Here is a 26297-nt window from a genome sequence, read left to right as displayed (position 1 = left end):
CAAAAAAAGATAAAAGCACGTGGCACCTTAAAAGAGTATATTTTAATGTGAGCTTTCTTGGACAAGTGCACTTCATCAGACATATGGGGGCGAAAGGGAATACGGACATGGTTTGCCTAAGCATTAACTAAAACCTGTGTTTTTATAATTTTAATCAATTTTCTTTCCCCACCCCACCCCCCTTTTTTTTGGCCTATACAGTCATGAAGTTGAAGCGTGGAATGTTTGTACATGTGTGTGTCTTTTAAGTGTGACATGGGTTTAAGACAGTAGAGAAAACGAGGCCCATCTTATTTCTGTGCCTTGGATTGGCCTTATGGGGACAGGACAGAGGTTGCGTTTTTGCTTCAGCTGGGAGATTCCAAAGACAGATCATGAGCCCTCTAAGGCAGGGGTCTCCAAACTTTTCACCATGAGGGCCACATAAGATATTTTCCATATTTTCAAGGGCCGAATGAATGTGCATGTGTTTGCATCTGCATATGTGTGTACGCACACACTCCCGCCCACCCGCACCCACTCCCAAATGCACTCCCGCCTGCCCGCTCAGGCTGGATAAAAAGGCAAGGTGGGCCAGATGTGGCCCACGGGCTAAAGTTTGGAAACCCCTGCTCTAAGGCATAAAAATAATGTGTGAAGGCATTATGCAGCTTGTAGTTTTGCTCAGTGATCAGTGCTCCTGGTAGTGAGCCCAACAAGCTTGAGAAGGAAGCTTATGGCAAGACTGACCCAAGATATTTTGCTGTGTGAAATAGAAGAACAAGAGGAGTTGTCTTCTCTCTGCGGAATCAGATGTGTTGTGGCCAGATTGTAACAACAACAAGAACAAATCATTGTTCACTCTTGGTAACAATATATAAAATAACTAACAATTTGCTGCATTTTTATAACATCCTGCCCTGTTCTGCCTGATGGTCTGCCCTGCCCTACCTACATGCTGATATGGATGCACAAGGGTTCCTCCACACAAAGTACATTGTTCCAAAATCTTCCCTTACACAGAAAAGCTCTACGCATGAACTCTGTACATATATACAACTTGTTATCATGCTTATTGAATACATATCCACTGTGAGAGTTGATGCAACCCTGCTTCCATCCCCTACAATGTGTGAGGGGTGTTTTTGATTGGAGAGCAGCCAGTGATTTATCTTCATCCATTAATATTTCACATTAGGCTGTCTGATTTCACTGTAACAAACATAACCAAGTAGACATCTGCTGGTGTGGGATGTCTCCAGAGTAAGATTGTAAGCAAAACAAGCTACTTCAAGGTGTAGTTCTGAAGTGCTGGGTTTGCTTTTCTCATCCAAGTCAATGCTTTCCCATGGCATTAACTGTACTTTGTAAATTCAGCTTGCTTTCTGTCAGGCAGTTTTGCTAACAGAGCACCAAAATAGTGATTTTCTTTAGTTGCTTTAGATCTTTTTGGTCACCTTCCAGCAAAAAAACATGATACATAAACATTTCCCTCTTTTCTCCTTGACCAGTGGTGGTGAAGACCTTTATGCTACTGGATGCGATCCTTGAAATTGCTGATGTTAAGAGGACAATCATATTAGTTGCTGCTAAAGGACAAAGTGCCAGATTTGGAGCCTAGGGTTCACAACTACAGATTTCTAGACTGTTTCAGACCTGTTTAACTGGCAAGGCTCCAAAGAAGTCCTGCGAATCAGGATCCCTTATGTTTTGTTGTTCTGTGACTGTGGTTAAAAAGGCATCAAGCAACTTTTGCCACAGCAACGAGAAACTATAAATTCCAGAGTGTTTGGGGAAACTGGGGGAGAAGAGAATGTGATAGCTTAGCCAGTAAGCAAGACTGACTTCTTTTAGTATAGTAGAATACCAAGAGCAGTTTTCTCCAATATGGTGCCCTCCAGTTAAGCGACACTACCCATACTAGCTGTCAAATACATCAGATTGAGAAAAGCTCAAATTGAGAGATTGTAGTCTGCCTGTCCCAGCATGCCTTGCTACTGGCTGTGGTGGCTAGGGGAGATGAGAGCTGCGATCTAACAAGAAGTGGCCGGCTTTGTGTTTCCCAGTCCTGTTTATTTTTATTTATTTATTTGATTTGTACCCCACCCATCTGATCTATACGACCGCTTGTAGAGGGCTGGATATCTATCGAAATGCAGTAAACATTCAATAATAAAATGTGAATTAAAAAGAAAATTCTCAATAAAAATCTGCAGAAAGATTGAGTGAAAACCCACAAGAAAGGCCATTTATTTACTTAAAATTATGTCAACCCTGTCCTTAAAGGCAGCGGTACTAATCAGACATTAAATTGTCCAGTCTTGACTTCCATGCAAAACTTGGAAATTACTTTTTTTTAGCTCTATTCCTATATAAAGGATGTTTCTAGCTGTCGTCATTGCCTGCATAGCCTTCTGAAAGCCCATGAGACTACTATGCTTGTCTGCTGCTGTTATGAGATGTGGACAGATGATGTGTATTCCCAGTTGGACAGGTCCTAGCAGTTCCAGTCAAAACCTTGTCTGGAAATACCCAACATGCCATCTGCCAAATAGAGAGCTCAGCCTGCTTTAGTGGTTTGTTTGTTTGTGTTTGTACTTTGAATCCCTCGTGAAAGCCTCTGCTGAACAGTCGGGAGCATCAGAGAGACCCTGGCAACCATTCTTTCTCCAAGAGACAACAGCTGGCATTTCCCCCCCCCCCCCCGCATAAGTGGGCATCATGCTGGGAAAACACAGACAGACAGCAGCTCGCAGACAACGTCCCCTGGTGTTATGTAATTACTTCTGCCTCCTTACCTGTTAGTTGAGCGAGCACAGAATTAGCAGAGCCTCTGCTTGAGCAAGAGAGGCTGTGTTTCAGTTTTGAATTGAGTATTTCTGTCTTGCCTATTCCTGGGTTGGGCATGAATCCCTGGCCTTCAATGGATAGCAGTTTACCTTGTGTAGCATATGCATTGAATTAATCAAATCTAATAATAATGAGCATTTAATTCTTAAGAAAATTAATGAGTGCATAGGAGAAGTGTTGTCAAAGTAAGGGAGGGTGAACCAAGACTGTGGTAATGTTCCGCAGGTCATCTTATGTAGCTATGTCCCCTTTGCCAAGGCCTTCCTTGCTGTTTTGTTCTAGACCCTGATACAGTATTTTGTTGTCAGTGTATGCCGCTGCAGATTTGGATGTGTTCCCCATCATTATTGGACAGTTCAAGACAGATTTCTCCTCAAAACCTCATTGTCAAAAAATCTTGGATATGGTTAAGCTTTAGGTGGAGTACAAGGATACACCAGTGTGTTCTCTGGTTACAATTTGGCTGTGACTTTCAAATCTATTGGGTCACTCCCTCCTCACAGTTCCCTGAGGAACTGAAAGCATTTTAAACAGTAAATCGGGGGGGGGGGGGGAAGCTGGTTATCAAATCAGGAGATATCAATAAGATTACTTAAAATGCAACATAATGCTGTTGTGAATTGCAAAGACAGAGGTTAAAGTGAATGTGAAATGACTGACAAAAGGCCTAGGGAAGTGGTACTGAGAAGTAAAATAGATATTGGGTTATCTTTTCTAGGGAGAGCATTCCTCACCCAGAAGGCCACTGCTAGAAAGGTCTCCTTTGCAAAGCTTCTGGGGGCTACAGCTCTCAGAATGATGGGCTGTGGTGTTGGAATGGATTCCAGGAGGTCTGATCCAAGCAATGTCTCTGAGCTCTGCCTTTCTTTTGTAGCTAATTCTTCTTATTTGAGACAGGGCTGGGAGGCCACCTGAAGTCTCTTGGTGGGTTCCCTTTTAATCATATTCTGTATCTGAAATGTGCGTTTTCTTTCTCCCTTACAGTATTCTTGATTGTGTTCTTCCTTTTCACTGTCCAGATTCCTCACTTCAATTGAAAATGAAGTTCCATGTCAAAAATTGTTAAAATCCGAGCTGAAATGAAGTCAATGATAATGATATTTATATGTGGTCAAGGCAGGTCTAACCTATATCTACCTTTTCTGGGGATTGTTAGGTATAGACTACTCAGAAGTGTTTTACCATTGCTTTCCTTTGAGGCTACAGCTGCCCCAGGACTACACAGGGCTTGTCCTTTTCTGGTGACACACAGTACATAGTAGGGAATCAAACTCTTGACCTCTCTAGCCAGCCAGCATGAAATTAATTCAAAGGAGAGGTGAAAAGAAGGAATCTTAGTATTTTCCCTTTGAGAAAAATGATGCCTTATCCACTGGAAGCATCACTTCATATTGTACAAGTTGGTGTTGTTTCACCACTTTTTTAAGTACTATGAGCTCTTGAGTTGGTGCTTCAGTGACGAACTTGTAACTAATGTAAATCAGGGTTAACTGTTCAAACTGAAATATGTTTATTTCATATTTTGTGCATAGTGGTGATTATTTCAGCTTGATGGAGAATGCCTCCACTGTTGCAGTGACTGTTACTGCTCTGTAATTGCCTTCTGGAAATTCATTAATTTGCTCCTTGGTGTCATCTATTGATGATTTGGACCATGATTTTTTCTTTCTTTGACTTCAGCAGGCAAAAGTTACTTCAGAATAGCTTGGATTTTTAAGCTATTCTCTTTCCTCCCCAACTATTGTACATTTCTTACTGTTTTAAGATATTCAAGCCAACATTCATGCTGATAAATAGCGAAGAAATAAGTTAATCTGTTCTAGATAATGTTCAAATAAATGTTTAGTGTTACATATTTTTGTTTAATAAATACTGTATAGACCGTGAGTAATACTTCAGACACAAATTTTAAAGATACCCATTTTGTTTTTCTGACTTCTTGTGGGTTAATAAAAGTATTGATATAACCCAGTAGGTTGGGGTGCCTGGGCAGAGACCGGGAGCTTGATCTCTCCTGTGCTTCCTGAGAGAGGAGCCAATCAAGATAATTCATGGTGTGTGTGGCTGATGGGTTTGCCTGCTGTTACTTGTGCAGCCTTGGGCAAGCTTTGTAGCCTCAGAGCACCACTAGAAGTGAATAGTAAACAACTTGTGAAGATCTAATACCTAGAAAATACCAAGAAGGTTGCCAAAAGTCAAAATCTATTTGATAGTACAGTATGTTGTTATTAATTGCTACATTGTAGGTATGATCCAGATATAGTATGCTCAGGTCATTTTAGAAAAGGCTGCTTGCCTTTCATCAAATATGCCTCAACTACCATTGTTTTCCCAATTTCTGACTGAGCTGTCAGAAAACATTGCAGGTTCCTTGCTGGAGCTGCACTAGCCATTATTACAGCTTGGATATTTACTTCTTGGACCACAATATGCTAGCTGGGAGATTCTGGGAGTAAACAAAGTACTGTTAAAGTTTGCTCATTGAGAGATTACACATTGAAATCACCTATTGTTCACTGGATACATGGCATCAGTTCATTATAAATCAGTTCAATAGCACAGTGAGGTAGGCATCTGGCTTCAGAGCCAGAGGTTGGGAGTTGTTGTTATTTCAATTTTGATTCTCCACTATGCATCCCAGGAGAGCTAGCCTGTGTGGCTTTGGGCAAGCTGCAGAGTACCTAAGTGCACCTAGGAAGAAGGGAATAGTAAACTACTTCTGAGTACTCTGACTAGAAAATCCTGGAGAGGGTCTCCATAAGTCAGAATTGATGGCACACAATTATTGTATTAAGCCTCATGCATACAGAAGGGATATTTTAGTATCCCAGAGTCACATTTTGTTGTAGCATGTATATAGAATTAGAGGTACAAAATAAGCATTTTATGGTACTGTTCCTTGGAGACTTGTAAACAATATCCCCAGATTTCCGCAATACAGTGGTGCCTCGCAGGACAATGTTAATTCGTTCCGTGAAAAACGCTGTCTTTCGAAAACATCGTCTTGCGAAACGCGGTTCCCCATTGGAATTCACTGAAATCTATTTAATGCTTTCCAATGGGGAAAAATCGTTGTCTTGCGAAAATTGTCCATAGAAAACATCGTCTTGTGGAACACGGTTCCCCATTGGAATGCATTGAAATCTATTTAATGTGTTCCAATGGGGAAAAAATCGTCGCTTTGCGAAAATTGCCCATAGAAAACATCGTCTTGCGAAGCGCAACAGTGATCGCAAAAAACAATAGTCTTGCGGATTAATCGTCCTGTGAGGTAATCATCTTGCGAGGCACCACTGTACAGGGTTTTTTGGGTGGGGGAAGGCAAAAGAATGAGTTGGGATAAAAAAAATTCAACAAATTTGTTGCATTTTGTTAGTGAGTACTTTTTGTTCCCAGTAATGTAGTTTATAGAGACAAAAAAGTGCTCCTGTCAGTTTTTGTGATGCTAGAGAGCATATTTTGGTTGTCAGTAAGTTGATCCCATTTAGAGGCAATACTGGAATTCTCAGTGGGTTCAGGAAATACAAGCCCATCTAACCTGAATCCCATCAGAAACCCTTCTGTGAACCCTCAAAAAAGTACTGGGTCAGAAAAGTACTGCGTAAGTTACTCAGTGCAAGTTTTTTTTTTAAAAAAAATCTGCTGAAGATTAAGATTTACATTTTCTACAGAACTTGGCCTTTTAAAAACTTGGAAATAAATTTCTGCTTCAGGGTGGGCAAAGTTCAGTCTTGCAGGTGTTATTGGACTAAAACGCCAAGCACTGCCTTCCATTGGTTGTCCTGGGTAGAGTTGATGGGAGTTTCATTGCAGCAACATTTGGAGAACTGCACCTTCCCTAAAACTGTTTTATATTGTCCTCCAGTAATGATTGCACGGAGGATGGGGGCTTGGCTTGCTAGAAATTCTTTGTAGATGAGACATATATTTGTTCATGTTTTGAGATGAGATCACCAGTACATTCAATAAAGATGAACTTATTCTGTATTTCAGCCACACCATTCAGTAAACCCACATGTTCTTGTGCGGTTTTTTTTTTTTACAGGACAGGATTTACTTATCTAACTTTGGAGCTCAAAACCTGCTTGGAAATCATGACTCTAGACAGAGATGCCTTAGCTTCTTTCCAGATTGCCTTGTTAGTTTGATTGGCAGTAGTAGTCTGATGTCTTCAAGTATCAGCCATCAATTGCAGAATGAACACGCAGGGCACTCATTCTGGGGAAACGGAGAAGGGGCATTTCTGCACCTCCACTTTATAGCCCTTCCCCACCCTTTCTTTCCCTTTGTGGAAAAAGTTGTGCTGATTTTAAATCTTGGAGTCGAGCTAAGGAAAGAAATGGCTTGGAGGAGTATGGGATAAGTAAAAAAATTAGAGTCCAGATTGCAGGGTATCACACATCCCCAAACTCGTGAGCCTGGAATCCATTATTTGACAAATCCCACAGACACACTTGACCCTGACACAGGCATTCATGTATACCAAAAGGATTCAACATAAATTGTATTCATAATCAAGTTATAATAAACAGCCCTGCATGTGGCCATTTAAAATAACTTATTTTCTTGCCCCCCAAAAAGTGTGCTTAGCCATGTGTCATGTAGGCAGAAAGTTTCTGATTGAATTCCAGCGGGCTAAACTCAATGCAAAAATCGGAATATTATGATGTGTAACTGCACCCTCATACAAAATGGAGGATAGCAAGCTCCTCTGATTGCTGTTCTTTGGTTTGAAGTTGCTTCCCCCCCCTTTTATAGATGTCTGGCCAGAGAAAGTATTTTTTTTTGTAATGGTGAAACCTAGAGTACCCCAATCAATATTACTGCTATAGTTGACACTACACACTAAGCCTTATACAAAGGCTTCATGTGTAATATACCTGATTTTGCTCCTAATGACAAGGAAAGTAACACTGGATTTGTTCTGTGTATTCCATAGTCGGAACTCCAATGCTGAAAAAAATTACTCATAACTTGGGGTAGACACATCTGTCTTCTAAAATGTTCACATTTTTTTCCAAACTCATATAAGTTCTGTTCCATTATTTTAGATCACTTTGCAAATACATTTTTAAAGAGCACAAAAATTGCTTGCTTCTCTGAGCATGCGAAAATATCTACAGTGGTGCCTTGACTTACAAATGTAATCCATCCCAGAAGATGTTCGTAAGTCAAAACATTCATAAGTCAAATCAGCATTTCCCATTCCAAATCCATTCCAGCTGTTTTTTGTTCTTATGTTGAGGCATGGTTTGTAAGTCAAAGCATTAGTTCCCATAGGAACTAATGCAAAACTGGTTAATCTGTCATCTATCACTAGGGGGAGAATTTTTTCTTCTTTTAACCTAAGATGAATTTAGGTTAAAAAGGGGCAGGAAAGGAGGGAGGGAGGGAGAAAACAATGGGGAAAAGAGGAAAGAAAGAAAGAAGGTCATCACTGGGGCACACAGGCCCCTCAGACAAAGGTTTGTGCTTTTAAGCACAAAAAGAGAGAAGACAAGAGAGAGAGAAGACAATGGTGGGGAGAGAGTTTGGAATCTAAAACACATTTTAAACCCACACATGCTAAACCCATACATTTTAAACTCACACATTTTACAACACATTTTAAACCAAGCAACTTTTGAACAAAAGACATTTAAAAACAAACCAAGCACCTTTTAAACCCACCCACCAACACCTTTTAAAACAAAAGAGAGGTGACTTAGCTTTAGAGCCTAACAGCCAGACAGACTTTGCAAACAGTTTTCTGATTTCAAAACCAACAGCCAGCACAGAAACATAACCCCCCACGTAGCCACCTAGCCCAAACCCAAGCTGCAAAACCCTGTACAATAAATACAGTGTGCTCACCCAGAACAGGCAGTCTCTGTGTTTTAAAAAAGAAAGTCAAAAATCCAAAAATAAAAAAATAAAAAAGCCAAAAAAAGAAAAATACAGTCTGGGCAGTACAGTACCAGGCAGTACCAGGCAGTAGGCATTCTGAAGTCTCTCTCCGTATCCACACTCTCTAACCGCTGGGGTGAGCGAGGCAGCAGACAAGCAGCTTCTTCGCTCGCCAACAGTTAACTGAAAGTTCAAATTTCCCGCCTTCCCCGTGTTTTTTTTCGTTCGTAAGTCGAAGCTCTGTTCACAAGTCCAAGCAAAAATTTGCGAACGGAGCTGTTTGTAACTCGAAATGTTCGTAGATTGGGACGTTTGTAAGTCAAGGCACCACTGTATTTCATCTATTGTAAGTGGTAAACAATGCAGTTTACCAATTTTTGAATTGGTAAATTGCATTGCAAAATGCAGGGAGGTTTCAAAAACTGAAAGACCGTTATATTAATAATTGTGTGTCATTGAGTCTGTTTCAACTTGCAGCAATCCTTCCCAAGGTTTTCTAGGTAGACAGTACACAGAAGTGGTTTACGATTCCCTTGTTCTAGCAATGCCCCGGGACTATGCAGCTTGCCCATGGCTACACAGCCTGTCTCTTTTTGTAGGAAGCACAGAGGACCCCTGGCTCTGCAGTCAGATTCCCAGCTCACTGAACTACCCAGCCAGTTGGTGTCTAGTTATACTCAAAGGTTTAAAAAAGGAGAGAATCCTGCTGACTTTTATTTGCCTTTCAAAATCTGTAAAATTAGTGGGAGCTTTAGCCAGATTATTTACCAGCGTATCTCATGCACCATCCTGTAAAGGAAGACTGGGCCTCCATGCCTCTCTCCATTCTTTGATTTAACACATTTCCTTGCCTAGCCAATATTGGAATTGGAAGCTTCTTCCTGTCTGAACGTATTAGTTCCTTTAGATAAATGCCTTTAATCTTTTCTACCCTGTATGCTGAATCAGGATTTGTTCACATATGACAAAGTAAGTGTGCACATTCTGCATGTACCCTGACTACTATGATATAATGCGTGGTGACAGCTTTACTGTGGTTTTGTTGATTTAATAATTGATTGTATGGCATTACAAGCTACCCCCTCCCCCCCCCCCAAAAAAAATTGGAGCAAGAATTTGGAATGGAGAAGCAACGTGAGCTTCATGTTAAACTTTTTGCTACCTGGTGTTTCTGCAGTCCAACTTAACACTGTATCTCCTTAAAAAGGACCCAAGGGAGCTTACATCATTAAAAAGACAATATTTATGAGCAAAAAGAATAACTTTACAATTACTTTAAAAGAACTAAACAAACATTATATTAAAAAAGGTAAATAAAATCAAAACTAAAAACACATTTAAGAGCAACAAGGCATAACAGTCCATTTAAAAAAACCCATCTCAGACACCCAGTCACTAAGTGAAAGTCTGCCTGAAGAGGAAAGTCTTCATCTGCTTGTGGAATGGCAGCAAAGATGGGACCATCCTGGCTGTCGGTGGGAGGGAATGCCAGAGTCTCAGAGCAGCAACTAAGATGGCTCTCTCCTGTGTGCCCACCAAATGCAACCTGTGAGGATGGGTGGGATTGAGAGAAAGACCTCCCCTAATGATTTCATAAAGTTATCATCTCAAAGTGATCACCTGGGCATGCTTACAAAGGAAGATGAAGTCCTAGAGATAGCTGGATACCTGAACGTCTTTAATGCCTCGTATGATACTCATTCAGAATCTGCTGTGATCGTACTGTAGGCAAAAATGTAGGAGTTTTTCATTCTTCTTTGTGGTCTCTGTAAATGCACACAATTGGGTTATTCTGTGCCTGCACAGGACCTCTTGGAAATTTCTAGAGCTTAAAGACATGTGATTAGTAGGACGTTCCCCCGTGGAGTGCGTGCTTTGTCCGCCGCTTAGGTCAGACCTATCTCGACGACTAGAGCAACTTTTGACCGCGATAGCCATTTTCTCTTGCTGCCTGCTTAGGCTTTTTCATACCATTTCGTTGACGTTTCCCTGTGAGTTCTCTTTGGTTTTGAAATTCTCCCCATTGCTTCTTTTTACTTTCATTTCCCCCCTCCCAGTCTTCCCCCTTCCCTATCTTCCTGCTCCCCCTTTTTTATGGCCCCCGGTCCTTTTAAGCGGTGCATATTGTGCGCAAATAAAATTCCTCTTTCAGATGGCCACGACCGCTGTCTTTTCTGCCTTGGGGAGCAACACCAAACCCATTCCTGCCCAGAGTGTAAAGAACTCATCAAATCTGCCCTCAAGTTCTGTCTCTGACGTCTTTGCTCATTTCTCTGGGAGAAATCCCTTAAACACCCACCGCTTTGATGGAGCCTACCTCAACTCCTGTCCCTCAGCAGGAATTGCCTCGCTCCATGTCGAGCCCGACCACTCCATCTCCTAAGCCAAGGGAGCAGCCTAAATACTCTTCGAGGTTGAAGTCAACATCTGCATCAAAGCCCTCCTTGACATGATCTCTGGGCCAGTCACATAAAAGGAAGAAGGACAAGGGTACATTAAAAAAGGCCAATAATTCATCCAAGCCTACTTAGTTTACTCAAGCTCCACCAGACCTCCCATCACCAATTTTGGAAGAATCCTCCAGAAAGGTTCTTGACTCATTGTTGGAGGTGGAAGATCCACTCCCACTACCTCCTGGCCAGACTCTGGTTTCTGTGGTGAGCCTTTTGCCTAGTATTGGCCCTTTAGTGGCTGATGTCCTCTCAAGCCTGGCCTCGGCCCATTCTAGCCCTGCATGGTTCAGTTTTCCAACTCAGAGTCTTCTCCATACTGGTCTCCTCCTTGCAAGCATGCGTTGAAGAGATGCCATCTTTCACCTGACTTTCAAGATCCTCCACATCGAGAGTTCTACTACTTCCAGGAGCCTTCTCGATATCACCTTCCATCAGACTACAGTATTGAGATCTGTATTATGTTGAATATGACCGATACCAGCATCACAGACCTGTTAGCAACCTGCATGCCAGGTCATCTTATTACAATGAGCCAAAGAGGGTTCAGTACACATTCGCTTATCCATCTCCACCCTGACATCAGCATCAAGCTTATACATCCAAACCTCAACTGTCTCCCACAGTTCCTCTGCATGCCAAATCAGCCCTCAAATGCACTTCTTTGGGTTCAGCAGAGTAACCTTCCTCCAAATGCTCCCGCACATCTTCTGTACTGGTTTCTACATCTCTTCAGTTCACTACCACCTATATGAGTCATCCCCCCTCTCCGTCTGACACCAACAGGGGGTTGTCAGCTCTTCTGGTTGCTACATCCAGGACCTCGGCATCTAGACCTCGGCCATGGTCACCCTCTTCCGAATCCACTGGTTCTGAGACTCACGATCCCCCTTTGTAAATCTCTCAGGAGTTGCCCTCCAATGTGCCTACTCCTGATTCCGATGTGGTGGATGATCACCCTCCTTCACCTTCTGAGGACTTTATGTCTTATTCTCAACTGGTACTCTGCATGGCCAAATCCCTCAAGCATGAGGTCGAACAACCTCCACCTCCAAAACAGGACTTGTTATTTGATGACATCAATCAGGATAAAACCCCACCACTCAGCCTGGCTTTCATACCAGCTATGCTTGATTTGGTGAAGGAGTCTTGGGATAAGCCAACATCCTCCCTTAAAATACCCAGGTGAGTGGAAAACCACTATAAAACTCATGGTTCAGATACGTCTTTTCTTGTAAAGCATCCGATATCAAATTTGATCATTGTGGAATCGACGCAATCCTGAGCTCGCAATAAATCATTGGTAGCTCCAACAAATAGAGAGGGCAGAAAGTTAGACGTTCTGGGTTGGCATCTCTTTAACATCTTTCATCATGAGAGACGCTAATTACCAGGCTGCTATGGGTGCCTGCCATAGGCAACTCTGGAACAAGATCCTCCCAATATTACAGACTGCTCCTGAGGACTCCAGGGCTGAAGATCTTAATGTCCATCTAGAGGCATCCACCCTGGCAAATAGCAACAAATAGCTGCTCAGCACACCGCAGATGTTGCCTCCAAGGCTATGGCTACTGCAGTTGCACTACTCTAGCAGGCATTGCTAGCTCCGGCTGAACGAAACTAGTCTTCATTCAGCCGGCAACACAGATGCCTAGCTTCGTTCAGCCGGCATCACAGATGACACCAGGTCATAGAAGACCTCTTCTTTGATGGAGCTGGTCTTTTCAATGGATGAGATAATGAACAACTTACACAAAATCAGAAAGACAACCAGATCCTACTCTACCCAGCAACCCTATAGATATCAACACCCCCAATATTATTATATGCCGATGACATTGCTCTTTTTTCACTCACCCCGGTTGGGCTACGCAGACTACTGGCCAAATTAAGTACCTACTGCAGCCATGAAAAACTAACAATAAATCACGCAAAAACCAAAGTGATGACCTTTGGGAACCATCGCAGAAAACATACCTGGAGGCTTGGGGACTTCCCAATCGAGCAAGTGTCAGCTTTTCGTTACTTGGGTATTATTTTTGGCCCTCATCTTTCCTGGTCAAAACACCTGGACTCAGCAAGGCTCAAAGCCGCCCATGCCATCCAAGCCCTCCTACACTTTACTAGGTCTAAAGGAGGCAACTTGGTTCCCCCCGCTACTGAAATTTTTGCCAAAAAACTGATTCCCCAAATGACCTTTGGGGCCGAAATCTGGGGATACACAAACATTTCGACCCTAGACGCCGCACAGAACACCTTCATTCGCTCCATCTTGTGTGTCCCGCGGAGTACTCCAGCCTCCTTACTTAGGGCAGAAGTAGGCCTTATCTCTGTAGCTGCCACCTGCCATTTAGCACTAGTCCGGTACTGGCATAAACTGTCCCAAATGAATGATACCAGTTTACCTAAGATCTGCTTCAGAGAACAACTGGCCAACCCCTCTCTTAAATCCTGGGTGAGTGCTGTGAAACAAATAACTGACTCCTATGGCATCGACTTAGATTCTTTAACCGCTCTTCCGCTCAAATGTGTGAAAGCTAGTCTCAAGGACACAATTCGCCTTTTTCATATCAGAAGTGACCTCTGCACCATCTCTAGCTCGCCTTATTCCTCTTCACTCCCACTCTATAAGTCAACCTTTGTCATGGAAAATTATTTGACCTGGATAACTACATTCGCCCTTCGCAAGGCCTTCACCGCTCTACGTTTTCAATGTATGCCTTCAAGAGTGTTAGAGGGCAGACACGAGAATCTGCCCTATCATCTAAGAATTTGTCCTTGCCACCTGGGAGAAGTCGAAGACATCACTCACTACCTTTTGAGATGTCCACATTACCACTCCCCTCGATCAAGGTTTTTGGCAAGTTCTCTGACTTCCATCCAAGACAGACCTAATCTCGCCCAGGTCTGTTGGCTCCTGGCTGACATCAATGCCAATACCACCTTAAACGTGGCAAACTTTGCCTTGGCTGCAATTAACATCCGAGCTCGCTTGTTTCCTGTACCTTTGTCTTTTTGATTCCTATTTACGTCTCATTGTATTTGCTTTTTAATTAATTATCTCACCTGCTGCTTTTATTTTATTTTAACGTATTTTAATGACTTATAGTTGATAAATAAACTCTGCTCAACACCCCCAATGGCATTGACCCTCCTTCTTCCAGCAGCCGTATGAACAACAGTAGTACTGTCCATACAAAACTCAAGTCCTGGACAGACCCTTTACAGGACCCTCCACTTCTACATCCTCCACCTTTCGACCTCAGCCTCAGGTTCAACGTTGTCAGCCTGTTCACCGTCCTCTGAAAAAGAGCAAGCAATACTTTTGACTCTCTTCTGCCAGAGGTCAGCCTTCACACTTCTTTTCAAACACGTCTTCACCCTTTCCTCCGCTCTTCGTCTCGCATCATAAAGGACCATTGGGTATTCAGAGAACTTCCACCCATTGGACATGTCAAGCACACTCCATACTCACCTGCTCTCTGAGACAAAATCTTGCTTCTCCTTCAGAAACAAGCCATCATCAGACTTCCAAACCACGATCTTCACACCAGTTTTCTATTCCTGTTACTTTACAGTTCCAAAATGAGATGGATGCCTCCCCGTCCTCCCTTCTGTCCATCACGTTGTCATCTCTATCGATTTTCCTGACAGTGGCGGGCTTTTTGGGAACTGAGGGGACTTCAGGTGGGCGGAGCATGTGCTCCATGGGGGAACGTTCTACTAATCACATGTCTTTAAGCTCTAGAAAGTTTCAAGAGGTGCTGAACAGGCACAGAAGAACCCATTTGTGTGGATTCACAGAGGACCACTCGAAGAACCATGGTTACAAGTAACCCCTCTTTTTTTAAAAAAAAGAAAATAGAAGTGATTGTGAGTACACTTCTAGGTTTAGCCCTACCCTTCAATGCTTTACTTGTTGTTATCATTGTAATTGTTTGTGGGTAAAGCAGACCACTGTGCCTTGTTTGAACAAATGTGCTTTCTGGAGGCTTCTAATGGGTGAATATTCCTTCTTGCAGAGAGTCTGTTCCTCTGGCAACAGGTGGGAGGAACAGAAAAGGACAGAGGAGACCAAAGTAGCCTGTAGATTATGTGTCCTGACCACCCTGCTTGTGTGATTTACATATATAAAACAATTACGTAAAAGCAAGGGGGATACATGCTAGCAAGGTTCTTGTCTCCCTTTTCCTGCCTGGGTCTGACTGCATCCCATAGCCATCATGTATCTGTGGCAGTGGGAAAACTCACAGTATTTTCAATGTGTGCAGCTAAAGATGTAGTAGGTTAATTCTAATGAAAATGTGCAGGGTTGGTCTCCCATTAGCCTGGGTGAGGCTCTTGCTTCAAGTGATGAAGGCAGTGAAGATAACCATCACTGCTGCTGTCCTCCTTCACTTGTTAGTGCCTGGATGCTTGGGAAGCTGGACATTCTGTCTGAAGAATCTGTGGCTCTGCTGGGTTCTCGGATCGAAGGAGGGATGGCTTTTAAAAAAATACCACTGGCTTTCACAGCACCTTGACTTGCAAGAAGCCCATTGGAGCCAGGCTCCTTCTGGTTGACTTAAAGGAGCATGAATATTGCTTAGAGCAGTAGTTCCCAACCTTGGGTACACAGATATTCTTGGATTAAAATTCCCAGAAATCTGCACCACTAACTGAGCTGGCTAGGATTTCTGAGAGTTGTGGGAGTTTTAGTCCAAGAACATCTGGGGACTCAAGGTTGGGAACCACGGACTCAGAGCAGTGAGGGAATGGCAGTGGTATACCCCATTACAGCATGGGGGAAGAGCTGCAGTTTGCTTCCTGCCTGCGGGCAGCAGGAGAGCTTGCACTACCCCTGAACACAGGGTCATCGGCTACAGTGTTTTCAGGGTTGTATGGGCCCTTGTCCCTCCCCTGAGCAATACACTGAGCATTTTGTGTTCTACAATGGCATCCCTGAATCTTGAAGGGCTTTACTCACATTCTCTCCTGTGATCCCTATCTCCAACTGCTTTCTTAGAAAATGTATTTTTCCCCCAGAGGAAAACAGCGTTTTGTGCCTTCTGGTGGTAAAAAGAAACTCTGGAGATCCAAGTATCTTTGGATAAGAACCTGTCAAAGAAATGGTGTCATTGGTCTTCCATGCCTCTAGAGTACAAGAGGCATTTTTAGAAAAAAATAAAAAAGCTTTTCCAATTTTTAAAATTTTTCTTCTTCTTTTTTTTGTGGGAGGCTTCTATGGAATACATACTGTCCAGCATACAGGAAATAAATGCCAGATCTTGCAGGTTTCAACAATCTGTGCGACTTTTGTTACCACCATGTCTGTGTGTCCTGAGTGAACCTTTGCCAAATGAATGGACTCCAGATGTGTGTATGTATGTTTTCGGAGGAGCTGACTTAACTACAGTGAAAGCTGAAGATCTCTAAATCAATGGTTCCCAATCAAGTCTCTAGATGTTCTTGTACTGCAGCTCCCAGAAATCCTGGCCAGCACAGCTGGTGGTAAAGGCTTCTGAGAGTTTTAGTCCAAGAATATCAGGAGACCCAAGGTTGAGAACCACTGCTCTAAACCAACTGCCACATTTCAGCAGACAAAGACTAGATTCCACATCAGGATTAGGTAATGCATTTATTTACAACTGTAACCACTTTGTACATATTGTGTAGCTTTTATTTGTAGCAGAGTGGGAATGTCTGGGGAAGTAGATGGTAGACTCAAAAGGCTCAGGAATTGTCTCAAAAAGCCCATTAATAAATTCCTTAGATATGAGTCATCCAACAGCATTGCCATGGGTGTAATGCTAATTAATCATCAGGATTCTGCTAAAGTAACATTGGGTTGCTTGACTTTCTGTGTTAACACTTAGTGATTTATGCATACCATATGCATAAGTGAAAACTGCAAAAATGAGATGTCCAGAAATAAGTGCAACGGAATTTCCTCCCTCCTCCCTCTGTTTCCTGGTGTGAGATTTTGTAAGTGACAAATTAAACCCTGGACTTAGGTATTACATTCTAACAGCTTTCGTCTTGCTTCAGAGGGAAAGTGGTATAAATTTTCCCCCATCATAAACTCTTGTGATTGATAAGCATCTGCACTTTTACCCCTTAAAGCTGGATTCTTGCACAAACAAAGTAAACTGCATTTCAGCCCCTCAGATTATGGGAAATCTCTAAATAAAAAAATAAAGTGTAGAAACATCTTTGAATAATGCAAATTTTCTGGTAATCTTATATGAGCTTTTGAACTTGCCAAAGCATATGTTAATCCAATTCTGTCATCTGTGTTTACAAAAAATACTGTGAACTACTGGTCTATCTACAGCTCTTGTACTATGATGCAACCATGTGGACTTTGCATATAGTCCCATATAATTCACATATTAAGTGTGTTTAGGATTGTACTCTTCCTGTTACATTATTTACCCTCCCTATATTTACCCGGATGAGTGAATGAGAGACAGGACTGAATATCCAAATATCATTTAATTGATGAGGTAGAGGAGTTCAGAGAGAGGTCTCCTCTATCAGCAATTTCGTGGCGGTTTTAACATGGCTGTTGCTAGACTGAATATGCCAACCCCCAATGGATTTAATTTGCTGGATTGTCCTGTGCTGCTTTATTACCAAGAACAATCTCCTACTTGGTGTACAATGTGAATCGTGTGGGTGGGAGAGCAGGATGTAGCTTGTTGGCCCTGCCTACAGCAGCCCTTTGAACAGCTTTGGAAAGTAGCTTTTAGGAACTACAACCCCCCAAATCTTCCAGTCAGCAATTCTTTCTTGCTCTGGTTGTGGCTTCTCTGTTTCTGTATGCTTTTTGTGCAACTCGGGGTCAAATTGTACAACATGCTGGCTTCACAAGTAAAGATGACAATGTTTTCCATTCGAGAGTATAATCCCTTGAAAGCTCTGTGTCTGGGCATTCAGACCTGCAAATTAAATCTGTGTTTATCTCCTGGTAATCACAAAATGAAAGCTATCAAATTTACATCATGCAGAAATGAGGAAAGTTGATGCTCAGATAAATAATGCTCTTTATTCCTTAAGGGAAGTCTGTTTACTCTTACTTTCTAGTTTGAGTTTTAGAATCCTGGCTGTATTAAAAGTGTACTTAAGGTGAGAAGGTACACCCCACTGCTGAAGTATAGCCTCCCTCAAAGAGAAACAACAGCAGAAGCAGAGCATAAGGCTAATGGATTCATCTTCTGTGTCTCTACTACACAATTCTATTTGCATGTTGGGTAAACTAGTGGATGCAGCTGGTATAGCTGTAGAAACTCACTTTGTTTCTTGTGCTTATTTGGACAAAAAAGCAGGAACATTGCTTTTTGGTCTTCAGCACAAATCCCAATGTGCTGCTGGGCCATGGGGAGGGAGAAGGTTCACACAGAAGGTGAAGGATACCAAGCTACAATGATACATTCTTCCTGATGCTAGAGCTGGATAAACACAGGATTTCCCTTCTACAGAGGAAACGCATGTGTTTTCTTTCAGCAGGAGAGAGGTCTAGCAGGCAGGCGGAAATCTGGAAGCAGTACCAGAAAAGGGGCATATTGTTTCCATAGCCCACCCACTCAGAAATTGAAATTACAGTATGTTTTATTATTATTATTATTATGGATACCAGAATCTTCCCATTGAAGATTGTCACATTCCCGCCTGGCCCCTTGGCCGTTTCACCAAGCAAAGGCACAAGCTATGTGTCGTTCAGCTGCCACCAGTTGATTATATCAACTTTGTTCACTATTAATGATAGAGGTCTGGGCAACGTATCATTTAAGAACCATGTAGAAATTGTTTATTGTTACAAGTGATAAAAAGTCCAGTCAATGTTGTTAACTTTCAACTAAACAACCTTCCTTCCACTCTCAACCGCCTACTTTTCTCCCCCACTCCTCTTTTTTTCACTCCCCTTAACTCCACCCCCACCAACACCTATTGGTACATGCAAATCTCAACATAAATATTCATGAGCAGGGTGAACACTACACCCACCCACTCAGAACTTGAAGTTATGTGTGGTTTTTTTGGATTATGGATACCAGAATCTTCCCAACCAGTGCATAGCCACTCGCCATGCTGGCTAGAAGATTCTGGTAGCTGTATGCCTAAAAACAGCCTTTTAAAATGTGCACGCACCTCCTCATTTTAGTAAGATGTTCATCTAGGACACTGGTTCAAAAGGAGTTTTGGACTGCAACTCCCAGAAGCCTTCACCATCAACTGTGCTGGCTGGGGTTTCTGGGAGTTGCAGTTCAGAAACATCCGAGTAACAAAGGTTAAGAACCACTGATCTAGGACACCAGCCTGCCTCTTGTTATTAGATGAAATGTGCTTATACCAAGGCAATCAAGTACTTGCTTGGTTTTAACACTTTTTCTTGTTATTGCATTATGTTTTTGAATGGATTAATCTGCTGAGTTCTTGTGAAACTGTCACAAAATGTCAACATAACAGCAGAGGGCTCTGCGAGTTATATAAACCTAGACTTTATGTGAAGATGTTGCTGTCACCAGGGCTCTAACTACACCTTCCCACACTCATTCATTCACTCATTTGTTTACAATATTTTTACCCCAACTTTCTCCTAAGAAAGGACCCAATGTGGCTTACATAATTAAAAGGCAACAGGCAGTCGTTAAGGAAGAGCCTGTCTGAAGAGAAAGGTCTTTGCTTGTCTGCAGAAGGACAGCAAAGATGGGGCCAGCCTGGCCTCCCATTGGAGGAAATTCCAGAGTCTTGGGAGCAGCGACAGAGAAGATCCTCTCCTGTGTACCCATCAAATGGACCTGTGAAGGTGATGGGACTAAGAGAAAGGCCTCCCCTGCTGACCTTATTATCTGGGCAAGCTCATAGAGGGAAATATGGTCTTTGCGATAGCTTGGATCCAACCACTTAAGGCTTTATAGGTTGAAATCAGCACTTTGAATTACAGTTGCAAACAGATCAGCTGCCATTGGGGCTGGTGTAACAGGTGTTATGTTGCACCAGCCCCAATGTTATTGTTAATTGGGGCCTCTAACTGGGCCCAATTAACAATCTAGCTGCAAATCTCTGCATGGCCGGAAAATCTGTAGTCCAGAAAAGTACTGTGGTGAAGCAGTTGGTGTCTTTTGCTTGTTAGCCTTCCTTCAGAAGACAAATGTAACTGAATTCATTTCTGAAGCCTGTTGGATGAGGGTGGTGAGGCAATGCTCTGAGTGGCTTCCAGCTATGCCTATGCACTTGTGACAAATTTTGTGAGGTTTTTGATCATACATTTACTGTCAAACACACACAACCATGAGCTGCATTGGTACGGTATCTTGAGATGGGCTTCCATAAATCTGTTTTTCTTTGTTTCTCCAGCACAGGATCCACAGCATTTTTAACAAGGCTAGGATCAGATGAAGGTTATGGAGGGAGGAATTCTGAGAGATGGTGAAATACTCAAAATGTCTTGAGCCCTGAAATCTCTCTTGCTTTTTTATAAAAATCCCCATTTCCACCTCCCTGCCATCTCTTCCAATATAAAATTCAGATCTCTTCCATGGTAGTCAAGGCTTCAAATATGCTAGCGCCTTTCACAAGCTTTTTGCAGAAAAGCAACTCAGTTGAATTGATCCAGATGCCCAGCCAGCCCAGGAACTAGGGACCTGTCCGCTTTCAAATATTGTTGGATTACAATTCCCATTGTCCTCTGCAATTGGCAGTGCCGGCTGGGGCTAATGGCAGAGACACGGGTTCCTCACGGCTTATCTGATCCAACATCCTCTCACCAGTACAGTATAATTCTCCAAGAAGTCTGTAACTCTGATTCCTTGCAACCAGTAAGATTATGGTGCTAGTGATGGGATATTGTTCTACCTATCAAATAGGTACTGGGTTATTAAAGACAGTTTTTTCATGGTATATCTTCAAATCCAAGATGGAACAGCTGGCCCTTCAGTGGGCAGGCTGCCTTGATGTCAGGTTTGCTGATGCCTGTCACAAACATCAATGTCCCTTAAGACAGACACAGTTAAAGGAGACAGAGCTACTTCCCTCCAAAAAGCGGTACCTTGAGGCAAAAGATAACAAAGGATGTGGACGTATTTCTTGTAACAGTTTCCTTGTAAGCCATATTTCCCCCTTCCCTGACGCAAACTTTTCATATTGCCATTTTCCTTAAACTTACTAAGAGCTCCTGGTGAGGATAGATGCAAACTCCTCCTTAGTTATGTCTTCTCATGCAGAACTTCCCACATGAGGCTCTTCAGAAGTTGAGGGAATTATTGATGTCTCTTCCTTTAACTCTGATTTTTAAGAACCCATTTGCAAATTGACATTTTTACCTTAGCTCTTTTAATTTTCTTTTAATTAATATTCTTTGATCTGACTCAAGTATGTGAAAGCCTATCTAATAAAAAGAGTACCTTTTGCTGTGAGCCTCTGTCTTTATATCTTGCATTCTCTAAATAAATAAAAAAACTTACATGGAACAATCTCTCTGAACTCTCTAAATGGAAAAGTTAGGCACTAAAAAAGCTGGTATTCTCAGCCCAACTTAAATTGCAGCTTTATATTGTTTGAAAAAATCAGGAGCAGGACATTTTTAGATCTCCAGGTGTTTTGGATATCAGTTCTCATCAACTTCTGCTGCCACAGCCAGTGGTCAGGGATTGTGGGAAATGTAGCTCAAAACACAAAAGGTCAAAGGCTGCCCATCCTGGAGTTGGGTAGTGCTGTTTAAATACTGGAAAGTGTTTAAACATTGGGAGGTACTGTTCCAAGCTAACACGGGCACAACAATTGCAAGGTCAAATCCACAACTGACTTGAGGTGTAAAAGTTTACAGTATTTGGAAGTGTCACAGGGAGAGGAAAAAAAATGCATGGAACGAAAACAGCTTTTCTTAAGAGTTGCCTGGCAGTGTGTAGCAACTGTATGGATTGCAGTCAAAAGAGAGAACCCCTCCTGTTGTCTGACAGGAAGGCCCCTCTTCTTAGGAAGGATTGTAGGGACCAGCTTGTGACGCCCCTGTGTTTGCACGTCAATCTGTCAGCACTGATAGCCGCCTTCTTTCCTCTTGACCCAGGTCGGTGACAAGGTGATGGTGATGGCGAGGTCAGGTCTTTGGCAGGAAATTGTGACTGTCCCAGCTAGTCAGACGTTTCCCATGCCAGAAGGGATGAGCTTTGAGGAAGCCGCTGCATTCCTGGTCAATTATCTCACAGCCTATATGGTCCTCTTCGATTTTGGCAACCTGCGACCCAACCAGAGTGTCCTCGTCCACATGGCAGCAGGTAACAAGAATTTCCCCTTCGGGGCTGCTGAGTCTGGGTGGGCCAGAGTGGAACTTTCAAAGTGGCCTTACGTTCCAAGAGCTGCCTCCCACAATGAGGGGAGGCAGTGGCAGCGTGCATTATATTTCTGGAAAGTTCTCATGCAGCGGATGAAGCATTTTGGCTTTGTTACTCCAGAGGGCAGGACAAGAACTGCAGGGAAGGTGATTTTAGCTACATGGTAGGTGGTGCTTCCTGATGACAGAGGCTGCTTGGCAGTGAAGCAGATTCTCTCAGGAAGTGCTGGACTGTATTTTGCTGGATGCTTATATGCAAACACTGGGCAGCCGTGGCAGAGATGTTATGTCTATGCCATCATCATCTTAGAATTGCCAAGGAATGCTGTGTCTCATCGAGTCCAGCCCATCTCAAGGAGGCACAGTGGGAGATTAAACTCCCAACCTCTGGCTACTGAAACCACTGGCTACTGAATCCAGCAGCTTAAGCTCTCTATCCCACAAAGAGCAGTGGAGTAGATTACAAGTGCCACCAGAACATCTTCCAGTTCAAGTTTTCATAGAGGTAGTTGTGTTAGCCTGTTTTAGTGAGAACAAAAGAAAAACAAAAGTCTTATGGCGCCATTAAGGCTAACACATTTATTTTTGTGTGAACCTTTGTGCCATCTCAGTCTTATTTCTTCAGACACATGATTTTAGTGGGTCTGTTTATTATTTGAGTACAAAACTCTGGTCCTCCAGATGCTTTTAGCCTACAGCTTTCTATCAGCCCTTCTCAGATTTGCCAATGGTGAGAGGTTATGGGAGTAGCTGTACAACATTTCTGGAGTGCCATCATTGCCTAGTCTTGATTTATTCCACATTTTCCTTTGAAGAATTCAAAGTAGCATATAAGGGTCTCCCTCATTTTATGCTCGTGCTGCAGTGAAGTAGATTAAGCTCAGAAATAGTTTGCCTGACATTCACACAGTTTCATGATGGGTGGCAGGATACGAACCTGACTGTGTTCAATCGTAATCTGTTACCTAGACCACTGCATTGCATAAAGTATTACAGAAATAAGCAAGGATTATTTTTCAGATTTGATTGTAGGCTGAGGACTGCATTCCCTGATTTGCATATTAAAATTTGGATCAGTGGTTATATACTACAGTGTAGAAGTTTCTACAGTGAGTTTTTGCATACTACAAAAAGAGCATTTTCTAACTGAAAACCTCTATCAGGGAAATGGAGGTCCTGGATGCTGAGGGGCTCTCAAAACATGAAAAAATTTACCCCTAAATAAAGAGCATAAGATACTTTTAAAAGCAAACTTTAAAAAAGTGATATTCTGATTGATGTCAAATCTATTGAATTGTCAAGATGTCTGGAACCTCTGTGGTTTGTGATTCTGTAAAAAGGATAAACCATCTCTAGAGCAAAGGTGGATTCTAACTTCTTTCCGCTCTAACCAGGACAGCCAGTGCTCAGGAATGATGGCAGTCCCTGTATCCCATCTGGAGGCTCACAAATGCTTCATTTCTCTAAGGAATTCTTATCACCCAGAGGAAATACAATTTCCATGGCTCGCTTCTTCGTGGGAATTAGGAGATTCCAAAATGTTTAAGCAGATTTAAACCATTTTAACTATGAGTACTATCTTGAGGCTTTGAATATTACTAGAAATCATATATCCCTTGATGTCACCTTGGTTAGAACAGAGAGAAACAAGCTTTGGCTCTTTTCTTCCTGGGTGGCGTGCCTCAAAATGGTGGTACAGCTCTCCAAGAAGAGAAAGTTTGGGGCTGATAATACCTTCAGAGCTTAAACTTAGAAGCAGTGAAACTTGGTGAACTTCTGTGAAACAGAACTTGACTGTGAGCTTTTTCTAGAGCAGGGAGAGGATTCCCCTTGGCAATGAGGTGGAAGCACAAAACTGTGTATGTTCATTCCTTCCTGCTCTTCTCGGCTCCATGCCTTCTCTAACTGTTTCCAACTTATTTGCTCCCTTGTCTCCCTTTGCCCAGGTGGAGTAGGAACTGCTGCTGTCCAGCTCTGCAAAACTGTGGAAAATGTTACCATTTTTGGCACAGCCTCTGCCTCAAAGCATGAGGCCCTGAAGGAGAATGGGGTCACCCACCCTGTTGACTACCGGGCAGCTGATTATGTGGCAGAGGTCCGGAAAATCTCTCCTAAAGGTCCGTAACTGGTGGAGGGAGCTGGGAGGCAGGATGAATGACAAAATTCTTGTACATCTTTTCTAGAGAGCTACTTGTGACATAAAACGGGTGCTACATATCTGGAAGGAAGGTGGATAGAGAACTCTCAAGCATTTTGCACTAATATGAGGGTTTTTTTTTTCGCTTTTTAGTTGGCAAGGATTTCAGCCAATTAAAAGAATCTGGACTGATTGATGATAAGAATTTAAATCAAGCAACTAAATCTATGCCTATTTGTTTTTGTTTTTTGTTTAAAAAAACAATTTTTAATAATATCTCCAATTATTGTGTTTAACCAAAAACACAATAACTGGAGAGAGAAAATAACACACCTTCCAGGTATGTTGGGAAACAGTTCCCATTGTCCCCAACCAGCACTTTACTGGGGATGATAGAGAGTTGTACTCCCAACACACTGGAGAGGGTCAGACTTGGAAAAGACTGAAGAGGTGTGCCTTCTTTTGGAGAGACGCTTCTTCTTAAATGGGGCCTGCCACCCATGGTTTTCTTAAGACTGCAGTCCATAGCATTTGTATTTTTAAAACCTGCTGCTCAGTTTAATCAGGATAACCTTTTACATTTATGAGAGTAAATGGGCAGCCTGGCTCTAGGGTGGGGAATTCTTGGCCGTGGAGATGCTTGGCACTTCATCTCTCACGATCCCTTGCCACTAGCTGTACAGACTGGGCGTTCAAGGAAGTAAATCCGCAACATCTTGAAGGCCAGCCAAACGTTCACTCTTGGCTTAGTTAGCAAGGCTATTTCAGCCTTACTGTTTTTTTTAAATCTCTGTATGCCCAAATTGTTGGAATTTCCCCCCAAATCACGGTGAGACAATGTTTTTAGTGGGACCAAGTGAGTATGCACAAAATTGCTGTTAAGTTTTTGAAATGTACCATGTTCATTGGGTACAATGTTACAAAACATGGAAGCAAACAGAGGGAGGGGAAGCCCGAAAGTGCAGAGGTCCTGACGTCTGCATGGTCAGAGACTTAAGATGGGGTGAAGGAAGAGCTACAGAGTTACAGTAAGGCTTGGCTTGCTTCGTAAAGGTTTCAGTTTATGCCTCCATTACTGTGTCTTGGATTTGTCCCCAACCTTAAGCAAACACAATAGGCCTGGATCCAAATTTAGTCATGCTAGAGCAGATTCATTGAAAAGAATATGATTTTGAATTAGGCAAGTCTAAGAAGTCTCACTTATTTTAATGGGTCTGCTGTAAGGATGACTAAATCTTGATCGAATGTACACAAAAAACCCACAGGAAGCAACACTTATTGTACTGGAATTACAGGTTTAGGACTGGTTGCATTTAAACTGCCTTGAGTCTCTTTGTTGGGACAAAGGGTATAAATAAAATGAATGAATGAAGTCAAATTTGGTCAAGAAGGATGCATTTTGTGATAATCAAGAACCAACATGGCAGTTTTTGAAATGTCCTTTTGAAGTAGTGTTAAAAAGTGTCTAAAATGAAGTTACAGATGTAGAGCTTGTTATTTCATTTCCTTTCTCTTGGATATGCCTGATCAATCTTTTTTTTAATAGCAGTTTCTCTCTTTTTCTAGGTGTAGATATTGTCTTAGACCCCTTGGGGGGTTCAGATACTACAAAAGGCTTCAACCTCCTGAAACCAATGGGAAAATTAGTCACCTATGGTGAGTAGGAAAGCATGCCACCTAGGAT

At 42.4% G+C, this 26297-nt stretch overlaps 1 protein-coding gene and 1 long non-coding RNA gene across 2 annotated transcripts in view; one reads left to right on the top strand and one right to left on the bottom strand.

Moving 5' to 3' along the window:
• The window catches only part of VAT1 (vesicle amine transport 1), a 46160-nt gene that overhangs the window by 8968 nt on the left and 10895 nt on the right, over window positions 1-26297 (top strand). The window contains exons 2-4 of the mRNA XM_073004094.2: window positions 22213-22420; window positions 24423-24593; window positions 26180-26269. Of these exons, the coding sequence (XP_072860195.2) occupies window positions 22213-22420; window positions 24423-24593; window positions 26180-26269 (469 nt within the window). The remainder of the gene's footprint in view (window positions 1-22212; window positions 22421-24422; window positions 24594-26179; window positions 26270-26297) is intronic.
• LOC140708403 (uncharacterized) lies at window positions 6859-12977 on the bottom strand. The gene is made up of 2 exons (XR_012088563.2): window positions 11033-12977; window positions 6859-10481 (listed from the first exon to the last, which is right to left on the bottom strand). It is a non-coding gene; the product is annotated as an uncharacterized LOC140708403 (long non-coding RNA).

This window comes from Pogona vitticeps, chromosome 6 (assembly GCF_051106095.1).
Source record: "Pogona vitticeps strain Pit_001003342236 chromosome 6, PviZW2.1, whole genome shotgun sequence".
Classification (NCBI taxonomy): Eukaryota; Metazoa; Chordata; class Lepidosauria; order Squamata; family Agamidae; genus Pogona; species Pogona vitticeps.
This window is presented reverse-complemented; position numbering and strand designations above follow the sequence as displayed.